Here is a 20,120-nt window from a genome sequence, read left to right as displayed (position 1 = left end):
TTAAAGTTCATCTTGTTTTAATCCCCCTGCTGTGGGCAGGGACACCTTCCACCAGATCAATAGCTTCTTGGAACATAGCAATGCTGATACTTCCCATTTCATGACTTACAAAAGGTCTTTTTACCCCTCTCAAGGTTTTTTTGTTATGTTTTCCTTTCTTTGACACAAAGTGGTGCTTTCTGGGGAAAGGTCTGTCTGGGCTTGCCATGGGCAGCACAGTGCTCATACACTGTATTTACTGGGCATTTTCCTGCCCAAGCATTAACAAGTGTGCCTACTCATCTTACACCTCCTTGAATTAGTGATCTGTTTTGAAATCCTAACTAGTGTGGTTTGGGTTTTTTTTTTGTTCCTCCCTCTTTTTTTTGTGTGTCACACCTCTGTAGGCACAGAAGAAAAGCAGTAAAATCTCAGGCTCTTATCCTGGATGTCTGTTGTTATTGCCCAGAACAATGGCATAGGGGCAGGCTTCTCGTGTCAGACTGTGCCAGTGTGAGCTGTGCTTTTGCCAGCATCTTCCAGCTGAAGTGTGCAGGGCTGGGGGTAGGGATCAGCTGCTGCAGGTGTCAGTAGAAAGCAGCAGTGGTCACTGAAGACAGACTGCATGCTGCTGTCCATCTGCTCTCGCTGACTTGGATGGCTTTGAAAGAGTTTGCAGCAAATGTCTCCACCAGGAGACCTTGCTGCTTGGTTCTTCCCTGAGAACTGACACAACCTCATGCTTTAAGAGCCTGAGTGAGAGGGAATCCTGCAGCACTGATGCATTTGGACCTGATCAGCTTGTCAGTGTGATCAGATTTGCTGCCTGTCAGTCTCTTTTCTGCAGTGGGGCACTTGTGTTACGAAAGGAGTTTGAAGCTTCCTCGTTCTCCTGATGTTGAACTCTTGTTGCATTTAGAGATTTTCCAGCTCTCAATTACAGGCTTCTTTCAGTCAATGTTCCACATAATTAAAAGGAAAACACAGACACCAAAAACCTTTTATCCTGCAGGTTTCCCTTGGGACAGTATTTCTTGTGTGTTACTTTTTTTTCTTCTCAGTCTCTCTGGGTTTCTGCTGACTTGGAGTGGAGGAGGGGAGCAGCATCGTTGGGTTATTGGGTATGTGAAGCACAAACTGTGGCTTTCCCTCTGCACAAACCTGGGTGCAGCTCCTTGGTCACTTATGCAGCTGTGGACTCCTTTGTCCTGTGATGCTAATTCATTTTGGGGTGGAGAGAATAAAGCATAAGAGGTGAGCTCAGAGTTTAATACTGACCAGGAGCTCTGGTGGAGCCTTGGATAGGCATAGCTTTGTCACCTTAACTCAGATCTAAGCCTTGGATGAGACAATACATTTGTTCAAACTGGACTTGGCCCTGGATCTGTTTGGGATAATGCAACTAACTGCAACATCATGCAGAGAAAGTGGTGTCCCACTCTTTAATGGTAGCGACGGACACTCTTAGCACTGACCGACAAAGTCCTGGAAGCCAGCTAGAAGCGGCCAAAGCCTTGCTTCAAAGCTCCAACCCTGCATGTCTTCTGGCCAGTAGGTGTTTTATGTGATGTTTCTTTTCACCCAGATAGCTGCAGCTCGGTCTGTCACACTGAGAGTTGGTCATTCCTCCTGGGAGGAAATGGGGAAAGTCTAAATGCTTTTCCAGCTGAACTTCTTGCTGTGGAGGCTCGAGTGTTTTGCCCTAGCGACTTTATGACGAGGCATTGCGTGTGCTGGTGAGCCTCGGAAAGGCTCTCAGAGCTTCAGCAAAACAAGGTGGAAGAAGATGGAGGAGATTGGGGTGTGGGAGCACACCGAGTAAAAGATGATGCAGTACTGAGGAGTACTTGTGCGGTAACTAAATGCTCCGTAAGAGCAGGCTGCCTGTGTTGAGGGACAACCCGAGAGCAGCCAGTGTTGAAGGGCTTGTAAATGAGAAAGTACCTGTCCAGTAACTCTTTCAAAATTACTGTCTCAGAGGAAACTGAATTAAATACCAAGACACTAGACCTCAGAGGGATTTATGGGAGGGAAGTTGTAAAATCCAAAGCCTGTAGTACCATGTGTGGGAAGCTCGTTAAGAGCTGTTTTGCTTCAGTGTAAGGCTTGTGCTGCGGAGGGCTGCCTGTTTGGAAGATGCCAGCAGCAGAACATTGTGTTTGAGTTACCAAAGTATCCAGAGAATGTGTTTTTACTTGTAATCCACTAATATTGCAAGGCTCAAGTGAACTTTTTGGCTAACCTTAGAACAAGAGAGCTGCGGTGGGTTATGAGATCCCAGAGACGGTTCCCACAGGAATTTAATAATGGGGGATGGCACGGCAGGGCTCGGCCTGGTGGTGTTGGGAAATGGAAATGGAGAAATGGAAAGAATGTAAGAAATCAGGAAGTATATGGCCTCTTGTCTGCTGCTTCCCACTGCTCATCACTTCATTCATCCTAGTGCTCCTAGCAAGCACCTCAGTGATGAGTGACTAGGACAACCATATGGCTGAGGGTCTCTGATGCCACGTTGCTACTGAGGACAGGGCCTGGGGGGGGGGGGGGGGGGTCCAATTCCTGATTTATCAATCAATAATTATTAGCCACCTAATTATTAGTCTTAATTAATGTTGACACCACCACCACCCATCCCCCCACCCCCCGCCATTGGAATGTGCTGCCCAGGGAGGTGGTGGAGTCACCATCACTGGAGGTGTTTAGGAAGAGACTGGATGGGGTGCTTGGTGCCATGGTTTAGTTGATTAGATGGTGTTGGATGATAGGTTGGACTTGATCTCAAAGGTCTTATCCAACCTGGTTAATTGTAATACTACGGCAAACTCAACTGTCCTAGCAGTTAAGGAGGAAACTTCCTGTACCTCCCCCTTGGTGGCTCTTGGAGTCACTGCAGTTGCTTCAAGTCAAAAGGCAATGAGTTGCTCCTGAAATCTTAAGCTGTATCTGAGTCTAGAGAAATAGGCTTTTGCAGCACTTCAGTGCTTCAGCTCTCTTTTACCTTTTAATTCAGTGCTCATAAAGGGACAAGGAACTAGTCAGCAGCTTTCCTTCGAAAAAGCAACTTAGTGGTGGCACTTTCAATGCCAGTCCAATTTAGTCTCATCTAATAGACATCCCTGGAGGGAATAAAGGTGGGGTGGCAGCAGAAACTTATTTGCTGGAGAAAATGAACTCTGAAGAATGAAGAGCACTGCTTAAATTGTCAAAAGAGCTGCACCATGTGCTTTTTGGCAGGCAAGGGAAGGTGGCATCTTGTGCTGCCTTTGCACAGCGGGAGAGTGAGGGGAAGGTCTGGTTGTCCCTGTAGGTGTTGGATGAGAAAGCTGAGTCTGGAGAGTGTTGGCATGGACCTCTTGGGGAGAGATGCTGGAGACACAAGAGTATGAACTGCCATGTTGGCTATCTTAGCTCTCTGGGGAGAGGCTTTCCAGCTTTGTTCCTAGAAGCCTGACCTTATGTCATGCTGAAATTGCTTTGCTTGGACTTCTTTTCTGAATTGCTGGAGTCTCTGAAGGAAAGCCTGGGGGAAAGGAACTGGTGAAATGGGTTTGGTGGATTCAGGGGAAGTGATGTGCTGGTATGGAGAGGGGAAATTCCCACCTTATGTTGATGAACTCCTCCCTAGACTTCTTCCAGCCTGCAAAGGCTGGTGCAGGGGCTGATTTATTCTTCATGGAAACACTTCTGCAACTTCAGGCAAAGCCTGGAGCTTTGTCAGGCTGATTTCCAATGTATTGAGAGTTGTACTCCTGCCCAGGCTTCCCTAAGCTAAATACTTGCATTGATTACTTGGTTGAGCTCTTCTAATTTCAAAAGTGGAGGTGAGATGAGGAGAGGCAGTGCAGGCTGGTGTGTGTGTCTGAGGCTGTGCTACCTAGGGAGAAGAGGACTCTTCCCCATTGTCAGTTCTGCACAGCTCAGACCTATTGTTCCCATCTCCAGCAAAATTTGGTGAAGGAGTTGAGAGGTTGGATGTTAAAGCCCCTGTGAAGGGAGAGGCATATGGAGTCTGCAGATACATTTGCTTTGCTGACTTCAGCACAGTGTGGCTGGCCTTGTCCCTACCTGGCATCCCATCAAGCTGAGCTGTGCTCACTGCTGGAACTGATGGGAGAAACACAAGGAGAAGGCAGCTGCTGTGTAAGGAGGGAGGAAGATAGTAACTGCACTCTTCCCTGAATCTGTCTCCTTTGTTCTGCTTAGTGAAGAAGTGGAGTGGGTGCTGCCTTCTCCAGATGCTCAGAGATGTAGATGATGTAACCTTCAATTTACCCTTACTACCTCCACTTCTGCTCTGACCTTTAAGCCAGCTCTGAGTGGCCTGGGCTGGTGTGAACACCCCATCACCTCTCACCTCCTGGGCACGTAGCACACCATCCTGGCGCTCGTGTGCGTAGCACCTTCCGTGAGGTTCTCGCAACTTTCCCAAGGGCTCCAGCAAGGCTGTTTTGAAGTCTGAGTACCCTTGGTGCCATGGGACTGCATTACGTGGGGAGAAGACTAATGACCAGGGCTGGACTTTAGCCAGGACATAGTAGGGTGAAGGCCTGGTGCTTTTCCCACCCCCCCAAACGTGCCATTGCATCTTTAATTACAAGGTTAAGACCTCTGGTTTATGACTCATCTGAAAAGACAGCAGCTCCAACATAACTGCCTGAGCATGTTGCCTAGGGGACTGTCGCTCATTAGTGACTCAGAGGAATGAGTGCCACCTAATGAGATGGCACTGCCTGCTGTAATACCCCAGCCTTGCCCTCTTCATGCCTTGTCCAAGCAGCAACCAAACCAGGGTCTCCTGTCAGCCCAGGCAATGCAGCAGCTAGAAGGTATTTGTAATGGAGAAAGCACCCACTTCTGAACCCCTGCTCCTTGCGTGCTGTCAGCCCATGGAATCCCAGAACAGTTTGGGTTGGAAGGCACCTTCAAGGTCACCAAATAGGGTTCAGGGAAAGCAAAAGCAAACCCAGGGAAGGATGAACATGTTACTTCAGGCTTCCTCAGAAGACAACAGAAATGATAACTTGATAGAATCATAGAATTGTTTTGACTGGAAAAGACCTGTAAGGTTGAGTCCAACTGTGCTCTAACTCTGCCAAGGCTGGTGCTGAACCGTGTCCCTCAGCACCATGTCTCTGCCTCTTTGAAACTCCTCGAGGGGTGGGGATTCAGCTGCCTGCTTCCAGTACTTGATAGTGTGTCGATGTGTTTGGTATCCCATCCTGGTGGCAATGTCAGCTCCGTGGGTAATCCATCATACTCTGTTTCCCTGGAACAACCTAAGTGCAATCACGGCACAATAACTCTCTTGCAAAGACTCCTTTGATCGCTGGCATTCTAATCAGTCTGGATGGATCTTCTCCTTCCCTTCCAAGTGGAGGCAAACAATTGACTCCTGTAATGGGTGCCCCTTGACCACGGTGTCTTTGTTCTTTCAACCCATTGTTCTGGGATGAACTTGGAACATTATGTTTCTCCCTTGGACCAGACACTTGAACTGCCTTCAGGGCTTATGTGGCTACTTTTTTTTAGTGGTCAGCAAGGGTGTCCCTCCAGGAACCTGTACAAGTAATTGCCTGCACTGGAAGGTCCGAGCCACAGCGGGCTGTGACAAGCACTGGGGCTGGAAGGCGCTGCCGTCAGCGGCGTGACTTGTATCCGTCTGCAGCACAAAGGCTCCCAGTGGGCCAGGATGAATTATGGTGCTTGAAAACGTGGCACACTGTAAAAAAGGGGGAGGGAAAGTAATAAAAGCACTTTACCCCATAACTTTTGGCTTACAGGTTGAGAAAGGGTCTTTGGGAAACTGTCTCATACCTCAGACGAGAAGCAGGAAGCCTAATCTGTAGAACAATAAAGCAGGCACAGCTTCTTTCCTTGTTGGACCAAGTTCATCCCAGGCTTGCGTAGGTAACCTGTGATTAGCCTGATGAAGTGGGGAGAGGCAGCAAATCTATTCCTCTTCCTGATTGCATTTTGGCTGGGAAGAAGTATTATAAAGAGGCAGCACCTAGCAGCAGCTCTGAGGGGCTGTTTGAAGAGCTCTGTTAGCATCCTGTGGAGTGGGACACACCTGTATGGAAAAGCTGATGTGGACAGCCCGGTCTCAACTGCCAAATACTGCTGGCATTAGAAACAGCCAGGCTGGGCCTGGGTGCCAGACTTGGAGCACACCTGACAGCAGGTGCTCCTCTGCTGTTTGAACATCACTTTGCATGGTAAATAAGCAGCCTGCCAGCCTGTAAGTGCAGCACTGACTGACTAACACATAAAGGATGTGCCCGAGGGAATGGTGGGGGCTCGCTCTGGGGGCTGCCCTGTTTGTGGGCTCACTCGTGGTGCAGATAGTGTTTGCTGCAGGACCTCAGTTCAGGAAGTGAGCCGAGGAAGGCTACAGTGTCCTGGTGCTTAGCTGCTTTAGGTGATCCTGCTCTGGCAGGAGGATTGTACTTGGTCTGTGGAGATCCCTTCCAACCCCTACCATTCTGTGGTTCAAGTGCTAAGCACTGTTTTGGGGCTATCCTACTGATTAGGAGCAGCAGAGCAGGATGTGCAATCCTGTTCTCATCTGGATTCAGATGTTTTCTTCTAAAATAAACCAATAACTTTAATGTGAGCTGTATTAGGTACAACCTCAACTTCCTTATGGCTTGTATTTTGTTATTGCTGTGGTTTTGGGTACACTTGTTGAGATTTGATAGGTCACCGAGATGATCAGGCTGGTCCTGACCATTGGTCTCGCTCTTTTGTGGTCCCAGCCCAGCATGTCTGAGATGTGCTTAACCTTTCTGAAGCTGTGACTGTTTCAGATTTTCAGGTAAATGCTAGAGCAAATAAACAAAAGGGGAAAGTTGCCCCATTCAGGAAGAATCTGATGCCTGCAGTGTTTTGGGGCTGGCTTTGTGCTGTAATCCAGGCTTACAATGAGTTGAGCAGCAAGGTGGAGATACTCAGCCTCTTGATTCTTAAGTTTCCTTTTCTTTTTCTCTTTTCAGAGTCTCCCCCAGCAGCGATGTCAAGAAATGGATACTTCTTTGAAGAGAGTGGCAAGTATCATTTGACTTCTTTGTGCCTACTGTCTGCTCCTTGGAGAGCTGCACAACAGGGCTAGCTGGGAACTTGGAGCAGGGGACAGAAAAGCCATTTAGCCTAAGCAGCATGAGAAGACTGTTGTGCCCAGGAGTGTTGTAAGAAGCAGACTCTGCCTTTTTTTAAATCCTGTAGCTTTTCTGGATATTCAAAGCAGTAAATAATCATCTTCCCATTGTCACCAGTGACTGTTCTGGGTGGCTCCTTGTTTTTCAGGTTCTTTCATGACGTTTTCCTGTAATACAGGCTGGCAGGTGTATTTGCTTGTCATCTTCTGGAGTGGAGATCGTGTGTAGGTGTCAGATCCCTTTGGAGACATCCTGCTGAGAGCATCAGGCAAATGTTGGCTGGCTCTGGGAAAGGCATCTTGTAGTGCAAAGTGCCTGGGGCTTCCCTCCCTTGACCAGGTGCTTGGAGTATCCAGGACTTCAAATGGTGAGAGCAGTAGGCTCTGGTTACTTAGGCTTGTAGGTGCTTGCAGCTGTCACAAGGCTCATCTCTTTTGTTTTAGGGGACCAAGTCTTAGGTGAACATGTGGAAAGGGGAAGCTAAATACGTGCCAGATGCAGCAGATCCAGCACTGCTCTTGACAGCCCTTCCTTTGGCACTGGCTTGCTTCCCTTCTGTGAAAGTGTTAGAGCCAATTTCTAGGAGTAGAAGGATGGAAGTGGAAGCCAGTGCTCACATCTCTAGTAAGATGCCTTTTCTAAGGTCTGGGTTGAGTTGCAGAAGGGCAGAAATTAATGCCTGGCCTCAGGGAATTCTGAAGGCATGTGGGGCATCAGGTCTTAGGTACACTTCCTTCCATCTTCTCTGGCTTGCCTGTGGCCTCTTGGGATGTGGTTGATGCTTTCTTGAAAACTGGGTATTTCAGAAGGTGATGCAGGTTGGGGCCTGGAGAGATGTCTAGGACTCCAAGCTCTGACTCAGGGGACCTGGGGGAGAAATGCTGCTGTATGACAAAGGCAGCTGTCTTCTGGAGCTACCTACTTCCTCCCAAGCCCATCTGCCACAGCACAGCTGTGTGCCCTAAGTCTTAAATGGAAAAGCTCTTCATGTCCTCTTCCAGGGCTTGGTGTCTTAGCTTCCTTGAGCTGTCCAAACAGCAACAACAGCAAAACAACCCCCCCACAAACCAATCCAATCCAAAACAACCAACCCAAACAGATAAAAAAAAAAAAACCACCCAACAACCCAGAAACTTCAAACCAAACCAAACACATACAAAGCCCCCCCACAAAAAACCCAAACAAACCCAACCAACCAAAACCAAACCCCTACCCAAATCTGGATGTTTTCAGAGCCTGTGGTTGTGACACTCTGTGCAAAGCTCTCCTGGGAGACATGCAGCTTGGTGCCACGGCAGTGAGCATTTACTTCTGCCCTATTTGTGTTGTTACTCAGCTTCCTTCTTTGTCCTAAGGAGGTGGCACCTTTGAGGACATCACAAAACTGTGTGTGCTTCTTTCCAAACTTCTGCCTGGTTTGGGGGAAGAAGGGAAGGTGGCTTGCAAGTTCTTCAGCCTGTATGCAGCCTTGAGTGCTGTATTAGTGGTGACTGCAAATACAGTGGATTTCTTGGTTGTTTCATGCTCAAACCTGCTGTCATTCTGGTTCCTCATTACAAACTGACCTTTTTTCCCCCAAGTTCAGTTGCTGTTGAGTGAGTCACCTTCTGCTGCCTGATTTAACTGAAGGCTTCTGTGTTTCTACATGTGATACATGGCCAGAGAACCTTGGGAGGTTGCCAGTGTGAATGTTGACATCCCTCTGTGAGGCAGAGCTTTGGTTCTCTCTGCACAGAAGTTTTGTGCACTCAGGTTCTTGACGACTTGCCTGAAACCTTAATCTGGGCTAAAGGAAACCACAGAGAAAGAAGTTACCTTTTCAGGTGGTTTCAGAACTGCTTGTTTTGAAGTTTTGTTTGGATGTAGCAGGTCATTAGGAAGACCAAGAGATACTCTTACCCCACCTTTAAAAGAAAAAGATGTGTTGAGGAGGGAAAATACAAAGAATAACCTACTTCAGTTCCTTCAGCACTTTCTTCCTTTCCCAGTACTTTTCCCTGTTTCAGTGGGGCAGCATCTTGTGATGCTTGCTCCTTGCACACTCAAGCTTTCTTCCTTACCTCCCCCTGAGATCTTGCATCTGTTTAGTAGCTTCAGTAGAGACATTAAGAAAGGAAATAAGTTTGTGCCTGTACAGGTAGAAGGTGGTGGCAGGAGGTGCAATGGCAGCTGTTGGCTGTGTTGTTTTAATAGCTGTCCTCTGACATCTGGCAGATGAAATCCGTGGTTTCAGTCCTTTTGAGTCCGTGGAGCAAGCCTCTTGCATGTGCAAATGAACCAAATCTGGCAGGGCCCAGTGACATTTGGTGTCCCTCTACCCACTGTGTGTGTGTGTGTTTCCGTCACTTGAATCTTCAGTGAGGTTGTTTTGCCAAGTGAGTTTTCTTCCCTGTAACTATAAGTGACTAATGAGATGATTGTGTAGACCCAATCCAAAGCTGGAGATAATTGGAGTCCTGATGAAATGGAGCTCAGCAATCAATGTTTAGAGTAACAACTCATCAAGCCCTATATTGTCTCTTGGCTCTCAGCCTCCTGCACCCTCCTTGGTGGCAGAGGGGAGTATCCAGTGTCTCCTACAAGTGAATTAGCTCCAAAGACATTGATATTAGCTGCAAGTGATTTAATTCTGCCAATATATGATGAGCTTTTTAATTGGCCCAAGAACTTGCCCTGGTAAGACATAAGGCTGAAGACACTCTTGTTCCTCTTGCAAAATCCCAAGGAAGGAGCCCCAGTGCAGTGCTGAGGATGTCTGGATTGCTGCCTCAGTTTAAAGCTGGCTCAACAGATACTGCAGCAGAAACTTCTTTCTTTGTCTTCCAGAGTAAATCCTGCACTGCTTGGAGTCCTCTTACTCTTACTGATTAATTGGTTGGGCTGGCACAATAAATTGCAGTTGTATTGAAGGGCCCCAAGGCCCCAGTCTGGCTTGGGATATTTGGATATATTTTATCTGCTTGTTGTTGTTTTCCAGTTCAGTTTGGTATGTGTGCTGGAGGGAGGGGGTGTTGGGTTTTCAGGGCTTGCTTTGTTTGTTTTGTGGGTGTTTTGGGGTGGTTTTCCTCTTCTAAGTTTGTCTTTATCTGTCTTGGAATTGTTTGCCTAGCTGGGAGATTAATCTAAGCGTCTCTAGCAAATCCTTTCACAATGGGATTCCCCCTGATCAGATGCTGAGTTTACCAGCAGGAGATGCACCATTGGTACTTATGGAGAGCCCAGGGGGTTGGCTTGCAAGTCTGTTGCAGATCTTCATTTCTCAAACCTGTCTAGCAGGAGGCCCTATAATAAACTGAACAGCCCTGATTTCTGTGGGTCCTGCTGCAGCACTGCAGTTCCACGTGCTGCTGCTGCTGTGTGTGTTGTAAAAACAACACAAAATAAAACCAAAGCCCCACTCAATTACTTGGATTATTCACAGCATTTCCTAGAAATCTGGCTGCAAAACACAATACTGGAATTAATTCAGCAGTGTCTGGGTGTGTGGGGTGGGTTGGGTTTTTTTTGGTAGCAGATGATTTATTTATTTATTTATTTATTGAAGTTCTGTTATGAATTATTACTGAAGTGGCAGAGGAACTTTTGTTGCTGTCTGGCCCTTCTTGCCAAACAGAAAGGGACCTGGGGGTGCTGAACATGAGCCAGCAGTGTGCCCAGGTGGCTAAGAAGGCCAATGGCATCCTGACCTGCAACAAGAATAGTGTGGCGAGCAGGAGCAGGGAAGTCATTGTGCCTCGAGCACAGCCCTGTGAGGAGAGGCTGAGGGAGCTGGGGTTGCTTAGCCTGGAGAAGAGGAGGCCAGCAGGAGCAATGTCCCATCTCTCCCCCAACACTCCTCCTTGGGTGCTTTGTCTGACTCGCTGTGCTGAAGTGTGTCTGCATGAGATGAGTGGGTGGATGCCTTTTGACTCCTAAGCTCCTGTTTAACCTGCATGCGTGCAGATGTAGGTTTTTAAATCCTACCATCTTTCTGGCCTCCTCAGAGGCACACTGAGAGGTTATGCTGGGACGTGTGTCTCCTAACCCAGGCTGTGACACGATGATGTTAGTCATGCAGCTGCTTTTCGCCCAGGAAATTTGACTTTGATGATTACAGTTTAGGCTTTTTCCTTTGGAAAAGTGTGCAACCCCTGGGCTGTGAGTGCTGCCCCACAGAGCAATCAGGCTTTTCTAGGACTGAAGCTGTGCCTCCTGCAAACTACTGCTCTGCTGCCTTTATTACCCCAGGTGCAGCTGCCAGGTGCCACCAAAGCAGCGGTGGGAGAGGTAATGGCACCTCGCACTGCTGTGCAGCTCAGATCATTGTTTTTCTCAACAGAACCCTGGGCTCAAAAGCAAAATAGCTGCAGGGCAGGTGCCTTGGCAGAGTTAAGAGGGTAGGTAGCAGCAGGACCAGGCAGATGAAGTGGAGCTGAGATTATGAGAGTAAGAAGAGAAGGCTGTGGGTGGATAGTGAGATCCTGGAGCAAAGCAGGCTTGGGCCAGGAATGAGTTGCAGGGGAAGTGCTGATGCTTCACAGGGGAGTGGATAGAGAAACTCCTTTGCTGGTTGGAGTTTGGGTTGTGTGTGGGGGGATTGTTTCTGTTTTCCTAGCACCTGCATAAAATGGGGGAAGGGTGGTGGTGATGGTGGCTTCTTTTCAAGTTGCATGGGATGGGCTGAAACGCTTGGGGTCGAGGAAAACTTTATGCCCTGAAAGGGTCATCAAGCTCTGGAACAGGCTGCCCAGGAAAATGGTGGAGTCACCATCCCTGGGGGGGATTTAAAAGCGCTTTGGATGCAGTGCTGAGGGATGTGATTGTGTGGTGGCCTTGGCAGTGCTGGATTAACAGTTGGACTCCAACTGGAAGGTCTTTTCCAACCAAACTGATTCTATAGCATCTGCTGCTTGCAGCTGCAGGGGACGAGGAGTGGGTTTTGTTCCAGCACGCTGGAGGATGGTGCCTGCTGTCCTTGGCCTTGGGTGCTTTGCATGCTGTTCCATCTGTCTGTTAGGAGATGAGTCCTGCAGGGTGGACCGGGGGTGTCATCCTTACCATGAAGTGTTCTTCAAGGTGCAGGAGGGCTGCCCTCATCTTCTCAGGCAGCCTTAACTCAGCTCCTGACTCTAGCCTCCTACTCAGCACAATTTATGTTCTCTGACACTTTTAGACTGCATTTCAGGCTGAAGTGATGCTTCCTGTGCCTGGAGGTCTGACTCACCCTGTCATTTGCCCATGGCACTCCAGCAAATGCTGCCTGAGGATGAAGGTGGCAGTTTGCAGTGATAAGGTAGAGGGGACAGGGCAGCTTTGAACTGGGGGAAACTCTTCCCCATCCAATCTCAGGCAGTACACACAGGTGCCTAACTCTGCCCTCCCCCTGCTAAAGCAACTGCTCCTGGCAAAGGCTGTAGGTGTTAGTGAGACTGTCCACATGGAAACCTGATCGGTGTTTATGCAACTTGTGCAGCAGCCGCGACAGATCCTGCTCTCAACTTCTGCAAACCACCAATCAAACTTCCAGTGGAGCTGAACAGCTTCTCCTGTCGCTTGTGGCATCTGCTGCCCTTCAAGCAGCGGGGATGGCACTTGGTGATTGTCAGCCAGTGGGGGAGAAACAGCTGCCAGGCCTGGAGGCAGCTCCTGAGCTGTGCTCTGAGGAAAGGGAAGGTGCATCTGGCATGCACACAGCAATTCTTCTTCTTGCCTCAAGATAACCCTATATGGGACAGGTGTTAGTTGCTTGTGTTTGAAAATGCCTGGCAGACTAATAAGCTGAAGGATTCAAACCAGGAGTGGTCTGAAGCTTTGAGGTGGTTCAGTGGCAAAGCAGACACCTGCCTGGGAGTGCAGTTCCTGTATGGCCCAGATTTGGGATTATTTGCAAGCTGAACGTTTTGTCCGTCCCTTGCCCAGGGGACGTGAGGCGAGGCTGCCTTTTGTTCTGCTCTTTCCTCCCCTGAAGAGGGAGGAACAGAGGATACTTCCCTTGCCAGAGTCCTCACTGACCTCTGCTCAGCCCTCTGATCCTACTCCACCCTTGCCCTTCTTCCAGCTCCTGTGCTGCTTCTCTCTTGTCTCCAGCCATTGCTCTTCTCAAGCTGGTTTCAGTAGGCTTTGGAGGTGAACAAGTAGTCTGCGTTGCTTGGCTCCTACCCATCTGTGTCTTAACAGCATTAGGACACTGGGGGAAACCTCAGTCATGTTTTCAGAGCTGTGTGCTTAAATCCTCTTCCCCCTCTGTGCTTCCCATCTGACTTGCCAAGTGGGAAGGATGCAGAAGCGTAGACCTGGGGCTGCAGTCCTGGATATGACCGAGGTGGAAAGGTCAGGATTGCGGATTTGAGCATACCCCAGACTGATTTTTGTTTTGCAAGCCTGCCCCAAGCTCTGCTGGCACCAGGAGGGCTCCCAGCACTGGTGGGTGCTCTGCTTTGCTGAGGAGAGGTTTTGATGTCTGTTGTGCATTTTGAAAGAGGCACAGGCCAAGTCTGGTGCTTTGTTTGGGACTGAGATGCTTGTGTAGGGCTTTACAGCAGCCACCCCATCCAGCTGCTGTCTGTTCCTCAAGCCTGGCACATCTCCCAGCCTTTGTGCAGGTGTTTCATACCTGGTGGTGTCCACAGTGCCATGATACTTCAGGTGCTGTGTTCAAGTGTGTCCTGTACTTTCCTTACCTCATTTCTTTCTGTCTGTCTCTGGACAAGTTTTTGGCATGCAGGGATAGAAAAAGCTGCTAAGCTCCACCAGCAGCAGAGGACATCACTCTGCATTTTTGCTTCCTTTCTGGCAGTTGGATGGGGACAGCAGCACATTGGATCCTTTTTGAAGGCTTCAGAACAGTTCTGATAGTGCCATCTCACATTTATTCCTGTCAAGTAGGTAGATAGAGGCAGAGATCCTGAGGCTGCATTATGTGAGTTGTTTTGCCAGGTCTCCTGTGCCTTGGAAGAGCAGTTCAGAAGTCACCAGGAGACATAAAGCCCCTGCATCCCTCCTGGGGAGACGCTGAGCACTTGGGACAAGCACCCATCGCTGTGTCACTTGTGGCAGGAAGCGCTGCAGCTCCTGTCCTGTGTCACCAAGTTCCTGTTTGTGGCCTCCCTGCCTGGGGCTTGTTTTCTGCCATGGTGAGCAGTCTGCTGGAGAGCCCTGCGAACCCTGGTGTGCTGCTTCCAGCTGCTGCTGCCTCTGCCTTTGCTTGTACCAGGCTGCAAAAGAAGTCATCAGTATTTCAGTTTCCATTCAAGCCTTCTCCTTGACGCTCACCCTTTTCATTTGGCTCTAGTGCCTAAAGCAAGTTAATGAAATGCTTCCCTCCTGCTTCAAATCAGCCCTAAAAGACTGGTCAGGAGGTGGGTAGAAGCTGCTGAATAATCCTGGCAATGTGAAAACTGACATTCTCTAATGTCCCTAATTCTCCTAATTAAACATGATCCACGAGTGCACCACCAGAGTCCTCCAGCTGCTCTGCAATGAAACGTTGCAGTGAACCAGCTTGCTGCTCAACCAAGCTGCCTTCAGCTCCATTAGAGCTGCAGAAGGCTGAGGAGTCTTCTGCTGTAATTAAGAAACTTGTCTCGCTTTCTCAGTGCAGCCACCTCCTGTGACCTGCTCCTCTGCCCTGTGGGGAGCTGTGGGTCAGTCTGTCCCTATCAAGTGTCTCCTTGGAAACCTTTTTCTTTTTCCCCTTTTTCCTCCCCCCTCCCTCAGTTTCAAGTTGCTGGGTGGCAAAGCGATGCGGCCGAGCTGCCGGTGACTCGAGCTGCTGGGTGTTGGGTTTAGGGTGGGCTGGGGCTGTGCTGCAGCTCTTGCTTCTGGAGGATTGCTGGATGTTTTTATGGCTTCCAGTCAGAGTTTTCATCCTGTTTTTACCATCTGAGAGGAGCAAGGTGCTGACTTGGTTTTGCCGCTCACACCGCTGAGCAGGCTGCTGCGTGAAGCCCGTGGTCCAGGCTCCAGAGCAGCCATTTGGACGCACCTGAGGCCGACGCCGAGTGGCCTGGAGCTGATTGTTTCTAGCTTTGGGCTCTTGCCAGAGGAGGGTTTTAAGAGAAGGCTCTGCCAGGCCCCAGGTGCTGCCGATGCAGCCCTCGGCAGCTGCGGTCGGTGGGTATGCCCCAGCCCGGCGGCCGCCGCCTCCTTTCCCGGCCCCGCTGACCCTTTCCCGTCTCCTTGCAGGGTACCTCAAGTGCGACACGGACGATGGCTGCGAGGCCAAGGAGGAGACGGGGGGCGAGGAGCTCTTTGACGCCGTGAACTCCTCCATTGTCTCGGGGGACAGCATCCGCTTCTTCGTCAACGTCAACCTGGAGGTGCCGCCCAATGCCACCGGTGAGTGTCCCCCTCCCGAGCCTCCGAGGGGTGCCTCTTATTGTGGCAATTGTGGAGCCACTTTAGGACAAGCCTGGGTCACCTGCCCTGGATGACTCTGCTTTGGCAGGGGCTTGGACTGGATGTTCTCTAGAGGCTCCTTCCAACCCCACTGCTCTGTGGCTTCAAGTCTGACTGCCGAGAAGGTTTCCAGCATCCTGACTCCCTTTTTCCATTGAAAAGGTCTCCAGTTTGGAGCCTGGGACCTGGCTGTTGCTCTGGCTGCTGCTGCCTCTGGTCACTGAAAGGGAGAAATGAGGATTTTTGGTGTGTGTCATCTCCATAGATGGTTGAGATGTGGCTCTGGGGCTTCCCAAGGGCTTTTTGACATCATTTCTTTGTAAATGTTTTAATTGAAGCGCATGAGGTGGGTCAGAGATGTGGATCCCCCAGGTTAGTCACTGCTGTCTGCAGCAGCCAGGAAGGGAAGAAAGAGTGTAAAGGGACATTTGGGCTAGGAGATGTCTTCTCTTGGGGTTTATCATCCTGGCTAGAGGCAGGCAATCTTTCTACCTGCTGTGTAGAGGCAGGTAGCAAAAATGAGAAGAAAAGCAACTTGTTAGACACCTCTGATGAAATTCAGGCCCCCCTCGGCTCTCTGCAGTACAGGGAAGTGCTCTGGGTGTCATGCTCTGTTTATCGATACAAACTACTTGCTCCAAGTGAGAGCCCAAGGGTCAGGTTCCCCCCAAATACACTTGAGCATATTTGCCTGCTTCAAGGTAGCTTCATGCAGGAGATAACTGCTGTACTCGAGGGACTGTGTGGTGCTGGGGGTAAACCCACCAGCAAAATGCCCATGTCAGCACTGAGTGGTGGTTTGGCTTGCATCTGGGGGCCACAAAGGAGGTGGTTGTGCAGTCATGTTGCAGATGGATGTGTCTACCCCAAGCTGTGCTGTTTGTTTACTACCTGCCAAGCCAGCATCCTTTAGAAGCTTTGCCCAGTCTGGGGAGCAAGGTGAAGGGGACTTCCAAACAGCCTAATTGCCACAAATTGTGAAGCTATCCCAAGTGCTTGGTGCTGAGGAATAAAACCCCCAGGTTGCTCTAGAGATTGTTTTTGCCTCTAGCACACCATTTTAACATCTTCTGTAAGGCATGTGCTAAAGGGTGAAGGAGGAGGGCTAGCAAAACCTGGGGTTTGTGCTGTGCTTAAGAAAATGCAGCTCTGGGATGCAGCAGCAGCCTGGGTTTCATCCTAGCAGCTGGAGGCTTCCAGAAGCCTACCTGTGGGGGCACTGTTTAGGAGATTAAATGCCAAGGGCTCTGGATTATTCCTGGCTTCCCACTATGGGAGAGTATGCTATGTTTACTCCAAGTTATCATTAGCTTACAAGCAAATCCCAATTGATCTGTAGTGAGTAATTATTGGAGCATCGCAGAGCAGGCATGGCCCAGACCCCTGCTTAACTATCTAGAAGTAGTCTTTTTGAGTTGGAGCAAGTGGCTTTAACTCAGGAAAAACATCCAGCAGTCTTCAAGCATTTGCAATTTTACAAATGCCATCTTAATTGAAAGATTTAAAGGGAGCTGTACTCTGCTGGGACAAGTCTGGGCTTTGTGCCGTGGGGTGCATTGTTTGGGGATGAGGAATGCGAGTGCTGCAGATTCCTCTGCATCTGAAGGAGCTGATTTTCCTTGTGTGTCCTCCTGGGCTGTTTGTAAGTGTTCCCCTTTCATTCAAAACAGGACAAAAAAGGCCTCCTTATTTCCCTGGAGCACTGATGTTTGTGATAGTGGTGTTAGTTGTGTCCCTTTTCTCCAGCTGGGATGTTTAGGATTTTTGAGGGGCAAAGGGTGTCTGATGTGCTGGAGTCCCCTTTCAAATGCTAAGATGGAGGTTTTAAAAATGGGCTTCAGGCAGAACCCTGAAAGGGTTGTGAAGCCTTGGGCCATGCTGCCCAGGGAAGTGGAGTTTCCATCCTTGCAGGGATTTAAAAGCTGCATAGATGTGGTGCTGATGGACAGAGTTCAGTGGTAGCCTTGGCAGTGCTTGGTTAGTGGTTGGGCTCAAGGATCTTAAAGGGCTTTTCCAACTGAAATGACGCTGTGATTCTCACCCATCTGTCCTGCTGCTACCTGGAGGTGAACTTGACTTTGTGTTTTATGTGTGGGTTGTTCCATAAATCCTGCTGCAGCCTGGGCTGCAGTATCCATATCCACATTCCTCCAGTCTGTTGCAGAAATCATGAACTAGTGGATTCAACCACTTGTGCTTTATCTGCAGCATGCTTGGGGCTCTATCTCTGCAAGTGAATGCGGCATCTTGGTTTGGGTGGAGCCTTAAAGTTGGTGGACAGGCAATGCAAGCCTTGATTGCTGCAGTGAGTCTGGCAAAGCCTTACCTTACTGACTATTCTCATCAGCTTGGCACATCCCTTAGATCAGACAGGCAAAAGTTTTCATTGGTTGGACCTCATCCTTGCAGCTTTGGGTTTTAAAACAAGCCTTGGAGCCTTGTTCTTGCAGCCTGGGGTGTTAAGACCATTGCCATCTGCCCTCCCCAGACCGCAGTGGGGAGGGGTTTGCACAAGACAGAGTCTCAAGTGCCAGGGGAGGTTTAGGCTGGATGTTAGGAAGAAGTTCTTCATAGAAAGAGAGATTGGCCATTGGGATGTGCTGCCCAGGGAGGTGGTGGAGTCATCATCACTGGAGGTGTTTAGGACGAGACTGGATGGGGTGCTTGGTGCCACGGTGTAGTTGATTAGATAGTGGTGGACGATAGGTTGGACTCGATCTCAAAGGTCTTTTCCAACCTGGTTTATTCTGTTCTAAACAAGATTTTTCTCCTGAACCTGGGCACAATTTATTAGGGATCTGTGGAGCTGTAGCTGCAGTCTGCACCCCTGCTTTACATCTGATGCTCAGAGTGGTGGCTGTAGCTGCGGAGAGAGGTCCCTGGAGCAGTTTTTGGGGGGAAGGAGTCAACCCCCTGACAGCAGCGGCTCAAAGCCAATCAGAAGGCAGGATGTGGCTTTGTGTGGGGGGAAATAACAGAACACAATTTATGCTCCACGAGAAATTCAAACCTGTTCCACCCTCAGGACAATTGATCATTCCTAGATACGGGGAATCGACAGCTTCCTGTCCTCCTCTCCAGGGGCACGCACGTGCGGGGCCGCCGCTGCTGGCGGCCGGGCAGGGAGCTCCAAGCCGCAGCCCGGCCCCTGCCCAGATGACTTTATTTTCTTCCCCCCTTGAAGAGGACGAGGAGAAATGCTGGATGCTGGCGCCAAGGATATTCCAGAGAGAGCAGCTTCCAGAGACAAGTGGTCTGGGCCTGAATGGGTATCATTCTGCACACAATAGTCACATTTCCTCACATTAATCCCGAGGTCCTTTTTATGTCTCGAGGCACAATGCTGACCCACGCGCTCCATCTGATAACTCCTGTTTTAGCAGTTTGATGTCAGCGTGGGATGTTGGGCTCCCAAAGCTTCCTATCCTCTAATGGAAAGTGGATACACCAATTGTGTGTGTGTGTGTGTGTGGGGAGATGGCCTCCCTCCGAATTTCCTGATGAGGGTGTTTTCAAAGTGGTGCTCTCAGCCAAGGGAGGTGGGGGGGGTGGGGGGTGCGGGTGGTTCTGCACGAAGGCAGCGATCGCGCTCGTAGGTGCTTCGCCTTGGGTTTGCTTTGGGGCAGCTTCTCCTGGCATTTTCAACTCCCTCTCCCATTGGCATGGGAAAAAAAACCCACCACCACGAACACTTTTTCCCTTGCTCCAAACTTAGTGATAAAACCTCCTGCACCTTTTTAAAAACAAAAGATGATGTTGCTGCTGTAGTGCTGCACGTCTGAGGAGCTGGGGGTGAGACAAGGCTCAGCACTCTCATCTGCTTGCTGCTTCTGTGCAAGAGTTCTGGTTAGTCTCTGCGCTGGCTGCCTCTTTCTGATTCCTCTGCAATGGTCAAAGTACTGTGCCAAGTTCTGGGCTCTCCCGTTCAAGAAAAGGAGCTACTGGAGTGAGCCCAGTGGAGACTACAAAGATACTGAGGGTCCTGGAGCATCTCTGTGAGGAAGAAAAGCTGAGAGCCCTTGGGCTGTTTGGCCTGCAGAGGAGCAGCCTGAGAGGGGATCTTCTCCATACTGATCACTATCTAAATGGCAGAGTGCCAGAGGATGGAGACAGACTCTGTTCAATGGTGCCCAGTGACAGGACAAGGGGCAGTGGGCACAAACTGGAACACAGGAGGTTCCACCTAAACGTGAGGAAGAACTTCTTTGCTCTGAGGCTGCTGGGTTCCAACATGTGTGGATGTGATCTTATGTGACCTGCTGTGTGTGACCCTTCTTGGGGGGGGGTGGAACTAGAGGGTCCCCGGGGGTCCCAGGAGGCATGCCCTGGTGCCCTGGCAGGGCTCTGAATGTGCCAAGGTAGGGCCAGCAGCGTCAGTGCTGGCGGCGCGGTGGGGCACGCCGTGCCCGTGTGCGTGCCTGCTGGAACGTCGGGCTCTGTGCCGCCTTGATGTGCCTGCCAGGGGATGCTGGAGATGTGCTGCTGACTCTTTCTGGGTTTCCCTTGGGCAGAACCTGGAGCCCAGCCTAACAGATAAGGCTGGCCACCCCTGGCAGCTCTCCGTTAACTCTGTGTGAGGACACAGACAATAAGGCCGGTAACTAGCTGGCT

At 49.8% G+C, this 20,120-nt stretch overlaps 1 protein-coding gene across 1 annotated transcript in view; it reads left to right on the top strand.

Moving 5' to 3' along the window:
* SLC4A11 (solute carrier family 4 member 11) overlaps window positions 1–20,120 on the top strand; it is an 80,975-nt gene that overhangs the window by 6,981 nt on the left and 53,874 nt on the right. Inside the window, exons 2-3 of the mRNA XM_054172417.1 lie at window positions 6,972–7,022; window positions 15,297–15,449. Coding sequence (XP_054028392.1) covers window positions 6,972–7,022; window positions 15,297–15,449 — 204 coding nt within the window. The remainder of the gene's footprint in view (window positions 1–6,971; window positions 7,023–15,296; window positions 15,450–20,120) is intronic.

Source organism: Dryobates pubescens, chromosome 23, assembly GCF_014839835.1.
Source record: "Dryobates pubescens isolate bDryPub1 chromosome 23, bDryPub1.pri, whole genome shotgun sequence".
In the NCBI taxonomy this organism is placed as follows: Eukaryota; Metazoa; Chordata; class Aves; order Piciformes; family Picidae; genus Dryobates; species Dryobates pubescens.
The sequence above is the reverse complement of the archived record's forward strand: the minus strand, read 5'-3'. Positions and strand labels throughout refer to the sequence as shown.